Source organism: Carica papaya, chromosome 7, assembly GCF_054855325.1.
Source record: "Carica papaya isolate Zhongbai chromosome 7, ASM5485532v1, whole genome shotgun sequence".
Lineage (NCBI taxonomy): Eukaryota > Viridiplantae > Streptophyta > Magnoliopsida > Brassicales > Caricaceae > Carica > Carica papaya.
Genome location: NC_142315.1, coordinates 26,249,767 through 26,260,458, shown reverse-complemented (window position 1 = coordinate 26,260,458; position 10,692 = coordinate 26,249,767). Strand labels below are relative to the sequence as shown.

Here is a 10,692-nt window from a genome sequence, read left to right as displayed (position 1 = left end):
ACTTTGACTGACAAATTTAGTTTTCTAATGCTCTGAATTTTTTACTCACTACAAAATACAAATATGAGATTGTAAAAAAATTATAAGAAAAAAATACATTTGTGGAATGATTGACGATAGTGTTAATGATGCTCTTACTTTGAAGAAGACAGATATCAATATTGCAGTTGCTGATGCTACAGATACTGCACAAAGTGCATCAGATATTATTCTCACGAAACCTGATTTTAGTGTCATTATTAGTGCTTTAGATATAAACTTATATTATCAACACAAATAATAACACTCAGAGCAGATCCCAGTGAAGACAATATTTGAAGCACTTCGTGCAGCATCTGTAGGACCAGCAACAGCAATACTAATATTTGCTTTCTTCAAAGGATGAGCATCATTAACACCATCTCTACTCATTTCACAATTGTATTTTCTCTCATGTTATTTTTTTACAATTTTGTATTTGTGCTCTACACTTAGTACAAAATTTAGAGTATTAAAAAGATAAATTTTACAGTCAAGTTTCAGGATGACGAAATTTTTTATTAGTGGTTTAACAACAGTGCACCTATCTGGAAAGACGCCAGGAAACCCGTCAGTCTTCTCAGTCAACTCTTCTACATGAAGGGCAGCTATGCTTGCATCCTTATCTTGACCAAGGAGGCAGAGGGATACATCTTTGTTCCCATTCCAAGTCTGATGCCAGTTTCCTTTGCAATGGCAAGTTGATCACCTTAACCATACAAGTAGAAGTAAGCAAAAAAGTAAAGGAATGGAAAGATGATTGACATTCAACATGACCTAAATGATCAAGGGAGTCAAGTACCAGTAATCATCTTGACATTAACACCAAGACTGAGAGCCCCGCGAATGGTTTCTGCACTGTCATGCCTAGGAGGAGCAAAAAGATTTAACAAACCAACAAATTGCCATGGAACACCAGGGCTTTCTTTTGTTCTCTCAGGTACTTCCTGGAAGTATATAACAAAGAATCAATTAGGGGGATTCTTGGTCATGAATGGAAGAGAAACAATAATTAAGTCCTCATAGTGCCACTGACTGTCTGGCTACAGCCAATGACCTCAAACCAAGTTCAGCAAACTTATCGATAACACTATGCACCTTCCTTTTAAGGTCTTCCTTGGCGTTGCAGAGGCTCAAGATCTGGAATAAGGTAATGATTTAGCAAACAAAAAAAGTTCTAGTAACATTATTAATTGCCATGACTAAGTGAAAATAGTTGGGACAAGGTCAATGAGCTGCTCCGGGGCACCCTTGCTTGCCCTGTGCCAGTTGCCATCACTGTCAATGTATGTCAAAGCAGTTCTCTTGTCCACCGGATTAAATGGTAAGAAATGGGCTTCTCTAATACCAGCGCGTGCCTGAGTAGACTGTACACAAGCACTTAAAAGGATTTCTTCTTCAAGGAACAAGCAAAAACAAAATATGGGAGGAAAATGAAGAGACAAATTGTACCTCTTTTGGATCAGCAAGCATTCCAGTAAGGGCTGCATCGATAGCATCCTGATTTTCTGTCCTGGAGGCTCTTGCAGCAACCAGCAAGACATGTTATTTGTCCACACCCTTTACAAACACCTCAATCAAGTTTTTGTCAACACTCAGCTTGTTAAGAGTTAGTGTCCCAGTCTTATCACTGCAGATTGTTTGAAGAGAGAAGGCGAGCAAGAGGAACGGAGAAGCAGAGCAGGAAGTGATTGTACACTCAAAACATATATATGTTCCAGCAAAATGTACATATATATATATAGTACATTCACAACATATATATGGTCGAGCAAACTATCCATATACATATATAGTACACTCACAACATATATATGTTCCAGCAAACTAAGCATATACGTATAGTACACTCACAACATATATATGTTCCAGCAAACTATACATATATATATTGCCCGGTCAACAAAGTTTATATATATATATACACATAATTCTGATGATCTTGTAGGTTGATCACCAGATACACACTGACACTTGGATTCTATGCTCAATTTGCAAATAACAAACTCTCTCCTTTTTTATTCTAGCCCTCCACTATATATATATATATATATATATATATGTATGTACACACACATACATATATATATTCAAAGAACTTGGTCATGAATGAATGCATGGCTGTAACGTCCCGTACTCCAGTTGGAGTATTGAACGTCAAACCGCTACATCCCTAAATAATTTCGTGATCAAAATTGAATTTAAGAATGCTGTAAATTAAATTCTAATATATATTTCATCCCTTGCAATGATAACAATCATTCATAAGGTGCACTAGTATATATGAAGTATCACTAGTTTTGATATAAATAAAAAAATTAATAGTTAAAGTTTGGAATATAATTCAACCTTAATCCAATCAACACAAGTTTGGTACAATTTAAGTGTCTTTTCATTGCCTTTGCGAGTATTGAACTTAATTTCAGTTTTTCCAACTCTAAAATTAATAAACTTAGATGCGTTTCACGTGTTTAATAAGAACAATTTAAAATCCTAATCTACGTAATTGAATATAGCACATGAGAAATCTCTTCTAATTTTCACCTAAATGTACTTAAAAGTTTTTTAACTACTTTTCAATATTTTAATACAAGTGCTTCTTTCTATTACACTTTCATGGTTCTCTTTTAAACTTGTTCACTTGTACTATTAATTCTTGTTTGTTTTTAATCCTTGTTTTGTTTCATAAATTTTTGTATCGGTAATATCTATCCCCTTTTATGCCCTCACTATTCTTTTTGTTTTTTTTTACATATTTGGTTTCACTTGCGTTTCACTTTTTGTACGTATACTTACTTTTACTTACACATTTATTTACTGTATTATGATTTGCATTCATATTTTAAATAATTTTATATATACTTAAACGATCACACATCTGCAGTTACACTTATAGTTTAATACTTAGATATTAAAATTTCATTTAACGTTTTATTTTAACAATTAACAACAATAATATAACTTTTTATATAGTACAAAAACGATTGCAATATAGTATTTTCTCATTATCTACAAAAACAGTACAATTCACTTATCGCAACTAATTATAATACCATCACATTTAAATTACAATATAGTATAATACGATATAATTCACTTATCATATCACAACTTACTATACGATTAATATACACTTAAATTATGAAATTTAATCGTACGATATCATTTTAATCATTATCAATGAATGCACTAAGTTATCAACATAATAAACCCAATTATAATTATAACCGATATATCTTTTAAGAACACAATTATAATTATAATCATAATTACAATCATAATTAAAATACGATAGATGATCCATGAGATAAGATTCACCTTCATATTTTACTAAATTTCGACCACACAGCCCACGTACCTCTCTTTGATATGGGATCAAATAGTCTTTAATTGTTTTGACATATTATGATGAACCTTTATACTTTAAATCTTTCCACATACTTATTTTCTCTTACGTTAATTCTTGATATTTTATTATCATAAAATCGACTACCTTTTCCTCTTCACATTTTGCCCCAACGCTCTTAGAATTTCTTTCCATTTAAATTTGCATTTGTGTGATATTCTTTTTATAATCTTAATTTCTTACGTTTCACATAAATTTTCATGTTGATTTTCTTTAATCTACATAATTAATCTCTAAGCCTTGAGTTTATAGAAGAATACAAACTTCTCTTTATTGTCACTTAATCTCTATGATTTAGACTGTATTCCAATTCCTTGATTTGCTTTCCTGTTCTTTTGGTCCATACTGTTGACTTTGATTAAATTTTCTCCTTTACCACCTCTTGATCTGAATATTGGACCTTCTCTTAGCCTCTTTTATCATTTTGGTTGGGTCCATAAATTCCTATCGAGCCCACTAGTTAATCTGGATTAGACCCACTAAAATCTTTTTCCAGGTTTAAATCATTATTAGAGTTTTGTTCCTTATTTAGGCCTCAGCCCAACTAACTGATTTAATTATTACCCCAACACTATTATGCATCTACATAGGTATGCATGTGTATGTTCTATCTTATTTACTAATTCCTATTATTAATTATCATTCTTCTAGTTATTTATTTTTATTTCTACTATTATTATTTATTGATCTATTTATTTATTTTTCTTATTTCTCTTTTCTTGGCCCATCATGTTCTGTTCAGGTTCGGCCCATTAAGGATGTCTCGGCCCAATTTGAAATTTGACTTTCGGCCCAGAAGATTCTCGGGCTCGGTCCATTTGCCTCCTATCTTCCCAAAAAACCCTTGTCAATATTATAAAAATCTTAACCGTCTGTTGCTTCTCCCCATCATGAATTTCACATTATTCATCATATACATTTCTTCATAACCTTATTTGCGTTTCAATATCCTAACATATACTAATTACTAAAACTACATAGGTTTACGATACTATTATAAGAATTAAGATCTATAATTATGCACCTTATCATAGATATGGGAATTTAGGGTCCAAATTATTCTTACCCCTCTGGATCTCAAATGGTGTAATGACATTTTCATGGTGGCGTTGAGATTTCTTCCACCTAATGTACACAATTCATAACCTATGCATTCGTGCCATCAAGAAATTATGAAAAAGGAATAGAAGTGGTGGATATTTAGCTCGATTTAAAGTTGAAAAAAGGAACACTTATCGAGACTTACCTCAAATGCGGTAGTGCTCGTAAGTGTTAAAGAAATTTCTAATCTACGCCCCTCCACCAGTCACGCATTTTCTCTTCCTTCTCTTGACCCCTGAAATCTCCTTCCTCACTCTTTTTTCACCGACAGATTCTCATTTTAGGATTATGATTGATTTCTTTCTTTCTTTTTTTTTTTAAACAACGACTCTTATTTTATATTGGTCACGATTGACTTGTGTCCTCAGATGATGAGAGCAAGATATAGACGTTCAATCCTTATCAGTCACTCTTAACCTTGCGATTTGCTATGTAATGCACACGTGACAAGATTCAGTTGATTGTTCAGGACACCTCAGGTGCTGAGATGTTGAGCATTTTTAAAATTTATAATTTTACCCTATTTTTTAAAAATTTTATTATTTCAATTCTTTTTAAATTACAAATTTTTTTTCCAATTTTTTAAATTTCTTTCTAACTTGATCCTTTTGATATTTTCTTTGATTTTATTTTTATTACATATAATTTTTTTTTTCTTAACATTCAATCTTTGACATTCTCTCTTACTATAGTCTATTTTAAAATTATTTAATAATTTATTTTCTGTTACCTTCTTGCACGAAAATTAATTTTTTTCTTTAATAATAATTATGGACTTGGGGATATTATTCTCATGTCATTGCAGCGGCAGTCATGAACAAGGGTAAATATTTCTTCAAGCTCATTATTCACCAAAATACCAACCTTGCAAGTAATAAACCATTCTTTACCTCTCACAACATTCTTTTTGTATATCTATATCATCATCTATTATCTCTAACGTCCGTTATTCATTAATCACGAGTAATTAACAAAAGAAAGACTAACTAAGTTTGCAATGGGAGTTAGAGAAGAGATGCTAAAATTTGCAGTGCTTGATGTGGCATACAGTGGAGAGTGACGAGTTTAAGTTGAAAAAATATGGTGATAATGATTTTTGGTTGGAAAATAGATTAGGGAGGATTTTTCACACCATTATTCTTTTAAAGCTATGTTCACTTTCTGTTTTTTAGATACCAAAGAAATGAAGTTTTTTATATTCTTATTTTCAATGTTACTTCAACTGAGATTCAATATCGTTTTTCTCTTCCAAAAATACTTTAACAAAATCATCGTCGATATCGATCCTTTCTTGATAGTTCATGAAGCCAATTCAATGCAACCATCTCCATTAATATCATTTCCTACGCCTTCCAAGATGATGAGAACCTTCATTTTCATGTCCAAAACTCCCCACCATAATACACAGACACTACTTAATATTTGTACATATATTGAAATTCATTTTCGATAATAAAATTACAAACAAAAATAGCACTAAATAAATGGTATTATATAAAAGTTGAAATAGATTACGATATATTTTTATTTTATTTTATTTTATTTTAAATAAATTATTATATTAATTCTAAAGTTTGATATTTAGTATAAATTTAATTTTTAATATTTTTTTCATTTTAATCAAATCTTTGATATTTTTTATTTATTTCAAATGCACAATTTCCTTCAATTTTCTAACTAAAAAAATTAAAGGAATTTGGTCGTGTTTGAATATTTTTTAAAAAAATAACTCAAAAAATGACTCTAACTAATCAATTAAGTTAATACATTAATGATAATAAAAATAAATAGAATATTTTCATTAATTTATTAATTTGATTAATTAATAAAAGTCATTTTTTGAGTTATTTTTTTAAAAATCTTTTATTTTTTTTATTGTATTGTGATGAACTTTTTTTAGAGTTTAAAATGTAATCATCGATTAATTTTTTAAATTAATAATTTATTTGTTATTGTTTATAAAATCTCATACAATAAAATTTAATATTACAGTTTATTTTTATATCAAAAAATAGTTGATGCAATTTTTTTAAAAAATTTGTATATTAATTAATTAGGTGATAAATATACAATTACTACGACATGAAAAAAAGTAAACTTTAGATGTACACAAATAATCCATCACCTCTTGTTTAGAGATCATTTATAGTTTTAAGTGTTGTATATTTGAGACATTTGTTATTCTTGAATCTTCCATCCATCCATCCACTAATATTGCACCACGTGGCAAATTGGGTATCATGAAAACGATAAAACTAAAAAATGAAACATTCAAGAAATCTCAGCTCAGAGACAATCTCCGCCATTTCTATACTGAGACTAACTGAAGCGAACTATAGCTTCATATCATTTCTTTCGCTGTTTAACAGAATCTGCAGAGGTAAAAAACAAACCCTTGACGAAAAATGTCCATAGCCATAGCTTCATCTCAACAGAGCTTCCTATTTAACGCCGTTACTTTACCCCACAACAAACCCAAAACAAAGCTTCTCAACGCCGTCAACATCGTCTACTGTGAACACCCACAAGACAACCACGAAAACTTCTCCAGGTACTTGATTATATATGCATGTATATACATATATAACACAGTGGGGAGGAAGAATTATTAGTGGGTATTGTTGCTTTGCAGGAAAAATGAGAATAAATTGGCGAAGATAGCGATTGTGGCAATTGCAGCTGGGGTGCTGACTCTGGGCTCAGTTGGGGATGCATCAGCCGCCAAGAGTGGTGGTAGAGTTGGTGGCCAAGCGTTCAGATCATCAGCTCCTCGTTCATCTCCAAGAGTCAATAACTATTCCAGGTAATAATTCTTAATTTCTTTATTTTAAAAAAAAAAAAATTGTTTCAGACAGTTGATTATCTGCTGTTTCTTTCAATCAATTGTTTCAATCTTCTAACTTGATTGGGAAGACTAACTCTTTGAATCTTCAAGCTTGAGATTGGAATAACAGAAGTTCAATGCAAAATAGAAATTGAATATGGGTGCGGTAGTAGATTTGAATTAGGTGAAGTAAAAAGAAAAAGAGTGAATAATAGAGTTGGGTTAGTTTCTTTGTTTTTTCCCATTTGGAGAAAATGATTGTGTCTGCAGGAAGAAATTAGTATCAGTAAAATTTTGAATTTAATCAAAATTATTTTTGTGATGGAAGTTGGGAAATGCATAAACTCTAGTGTTATACGGAGAATTATGGTTTATGATATCCCAAATTTCCATTTTTATCATGATATGCCTGTTATGTTACTGTGCAGGACCAATATTTATGTAAATCCACCGGTTGCTCCTCCGTTAGTGGGAGGATATGGGTACGGGTTCGGTGTGCCATTTTACGGAGGCTGGGGTTGGTCCCCGTTTTCATTCTTTGCACCTGGTCCTAGTGTTGCCATTGGCATTGGAGGTGGTTTTGAAACCATAGCTCTGTTCTTGTTTCTTGGTGCTGCAGCTGCTGTTGTGAGGAGATTCCTTGGGTCCAGAGTTGATCAAGATGATGATTACTAGACAATATACAAATATAAGGAGAGAAGAAAAGAACAGTTTTTTATACTCTTAGAAACTTTTGTTGGCTGTAATTTCAAGATCCATTTTATGTACTGCTTGTAATTACTATTTGAATAAAACATATAATTTAACCAAGCTTTTCCGGTTTTGTCTCAACACTCGATTACATTGCAGAAATGGAAGCCTGAGATTAACATTTCAGGATCAGACATGTGATTGTAATTAGTTCTTCTAAAACCTTAAAAGTTACGGAGACTGAATTTTTCCCTTGATAACATCAAAAGTGGAATGTAAGTACAGCTCAATTTGGAACAATTTGCTCTTTTCTCTGTAGTGGGTGTCCCCTAATGTTGTATACAGAAAACAGCTGTAAATATGCACAAAGAACAAATTAAAACCTGTGAGGAAACATTACATTTCCTTCCAACTATCTTCTTCTTCTTCTCGATTTTACTATGCACGATGTCTCTCTGGATTTTTTTGTCAATCCATCAACTGGACAGCAGCAATTGCAGGTATTTTTTCCCTGAGTTTCTGTGTTAATGCAACACGAACGGTTATCACAGCAGCTGCAGGCCCACTCAGTCTAACCTTGACTACATAATCATCAATGTGGAGAAGTTCAAGTTCACCTCCTCCGGTGCCTGAGAGGTATGGTCTAATCTCCGAAAGAACCTGAAAGGTAAAATTTGAGCTCTTAAGCTAAATAGTTAACAGAATTTCATCAGGTTTATTAGGAGACATCTTAGTAAATCTATATAAACAGTAAGCTAATGCTTTCTAAAGATGTATATACATGTTCAAGAAACCAAAAAAACCCACTTTAGTAGAGGTTTACATTAAAGAATTTCTTTGTATAGGTGCCATTGGAATTCTTATACATGAATTTTCTAACTTGTCTTCAATCTCTTTTCTTTACATTCGAATTAAGTGTTCATCAGTTAACATTTCATTGGAATGATTCCAAAGAAAGAAACAGGAAAATTGAAAGGATCGCTTGCCTAACCTTTTCTACATTTTCCTCATTTAGTTCAAGTCCTGTCTCCGTGTCCAAAATCTGCTCTACCGCCATAATTTCTGGAATCTTGTCACGAAGACGAGTTTCAATTCCCATTTTCAGTGTCATTGTTGAACTTGGACATGACCCACATGCTCCTTGTAGCTTTAATACCACAACTAAGCCATCTATCTCATGTAAAGCAACATTTCCTCCATCAGCCATTAACCCTGGTCTTACCTCATCCAATACCTTCTCCACATTATCTTCTGTTAATGGAAGCACACAACTCGGCGAAACGATGTGTCCTTAAGTTTGAAATCATGCCAAAACCAAAACCTCATACATCAGAAACTAAATTCGCCTAAATCTATGGTTGGAACAAATGAACTCCACCAAGAAAAAAAGTAAAAATTGATTTATAAATTAACTTCTTTTTTGGAGGAATTTCATCTTGTTCTTGCATAGAAGAAGTTCGGGCAAATTAGAGTTCCTGTCCCTATGTTCTGACCTTGTTGCAGTTCAGTACTAAGAATTTCTTTGACATTACATTGCTCTCTGACTAATTTTTTTTGCCATCATAAGAGTCATTATTTTTGAAGTTCTTAGTCGTAAATTTTTCACTTTTTTCTTTCTTAATTTGTCTAACCTTGAACTTCTGCAGATAAGCAGATATCTTCTAGAAAACCAAGGATTTTAAATAATATGTCAATATATGTAAATATATTTATGTATATATTCAGTGAAACGAATATGAAAGCAAAGAAAAAAGAGAAAAAAAAAACAAGTCGCAAGTTACCTGACTGCTTTCTTTTACTCCGATTTGAATGAACTCCAAGAAAATGCTTCCTAGACAACATACCCCTGAGAAAATAATTGCATTTTGAAGAGAAACCGGAATAATCCGAAATGGGTTTCTTGATAATAAACAAAAAGCAAAACAACCCAGTTAGATTTTTTACACAATAATTAACCAGTGGCAGCCACTAAAATGGAAATGATGAGTTGAAAATTTACCCTGAAGAGTCGCAAACTGGAACGGTGGGAGGAAGAGAGAGATGGGTTCAGTATGGCTGTGGTGCTCGGTGTCGTTTTGAAGCCATGCGTTTGAGTTGAGAGCGAACCCATTTCAGTTATCTTACCAATCAAGAACAGAGAAATCCCATCTCAGCAAGAAACCGAGAAAGAAGAATAGAGCATCGGGAAAATCGATTTGATTCTTTTATTAGTTCCTGTTTTCGAATTATCGTTTTTCTTTTCCGGGAAAATTGTAATGGGCTAGAAAATATCGATAGACGAGTAATTTGATTGGCTAGCGATTTGATATCAGGCTGCTCTTGTGTTTTGTGGCTAGAAACTGAGCTCTCGAGAGAGGGAAAGAAACAATTGAGGCCACGTAGAGAAACTAGTAAGAAGATGATGAGACGGTAATAAAGATTAAACGATGAGGGTATTTTGGGCAACACAATAAAATATTTGGGCCCTGTTTATAATTAAGGAATCCAACAAATTACTTTTGATAGGCCCTATATTCGCTGAGCCCAATGGGCCTTCCGTTATCCCTGTTTTCATTTACTCAAGAATTCCCTTTTATATTTAAATGAAATATTTTTTTTTCCCCCTTATCTTAATTAAAAATCATAAATTAATAATTTCAAAAAATGAATCACC

At 32.4% G+C, this 10,692-nt stretch overlaps 3 protein-coding genes across 7 annotated transcripts; 1 reads left to right on the top strand and 2 right to left on the bottom strand.

Annotated features, from left to right (window-relative positions):
- Nucleotides 1–519: 519 nt before the first annotated feature.
- Nucleotides 520–1,774, bottom strand: LOC110808970 (plasma membrane ATPase 4-like). Of its 4 annotated transcripts, none has more exons than XR_015813544.1 (4): nucleotides 1,471–1,774; nucleotides 1,076–1,158; nucleotides 821–965; nucleotides 520–727 (listed from the first exon to the last, which is right to left on the bottom strand). XR_015813544.1 is itself a non-coding variant. In XM_088208229.1 (4 exons), exons 1-4 carry the CDS (start codon nucleotides 1,489–1,491, stop codon nucleotides 627–629), a joined length of 309 nt encoding a protein of 102 aa, XP_088064355.1. In that variant the 5' UTR covers nucleotides 1,492–1,765; the 3' UTR covers nucleotides 520–626. The 4 variants fall into 4 exon arrangements, 1 of the variants encoding a protein (XP_088064355.1); XM_088208229.1 differs by having other exon boundaries at nucleotides 1,117–1,158; nucleotides 1,471–1,765; XR_015813542.1 differs by having other exon boundaries at nucleotides 1,076–1,767.
- Nucleotides 1,775–6,802: 5,028 nt separating this feature from the next.
- On the top strand, nucleotides 6,803–8,159 carry LOC110825143 (uncharacterized). The gene is made up of 3 exons (XM_022055603.2): nucleotides 6,803–7,076; nucleotides 7,158–7,328; nucleotides 7,778–8,159. Exons 1-3 carry the CDS (start codon nucleotides 6,931–6,933, stop codon nucleotides 8,022–8,024), a joined length of 564 nt encoding a protein of 187 aa, XP_021911295.1. The 5' UTR covers nucleotides 6,803–6,930; the 3' UTR covers nucleotides 8,025–8,159.
- A 111-nt stretch (nucleotides 8,160–8,270) lies between these two features.
- On the bottom strand, nucleotides 8,271–10,405 carry LOC110825144 (nifU-like protein 3, chloroplastic). 2 transcript variants are annotated; one of them, XM_088207952.1, is made up of 4 exons: nucleotides 10,039–10,405; nucleotides 9,821–9,885; nucleotides 9,031–9,329; nucleotides 8,271–8,699 (listed from the first exon to the last, which is right to left on the bottom strand). In XM_088207952.1, the coding sequence occupies exons 2-4, from the start codon at nucleotides 9,879–9,881 to the stop codon at nucleotides 8,508–8,510; spliced, it is 552 nt and encodes a 183-aa protein (XP_088064078.1). In that variant the 5' UTR covers nucleotides 9,882–9,885; nucleotides 10,039–10,405; the 3' UTR covers nucleotides 8,271–8,507. The 2 variants fall into 2 exon arrangements, with proteins under 2 accessions (XP_088064078.1, XP_088064077.1); XM_088207951.1 differs by having other exon boundaries at nucleotides 9,821–9,938; nucleotides 10,039–10,404.
- Nucleotides 10,406–10,692: the final 287 nt, after the last annotated feature.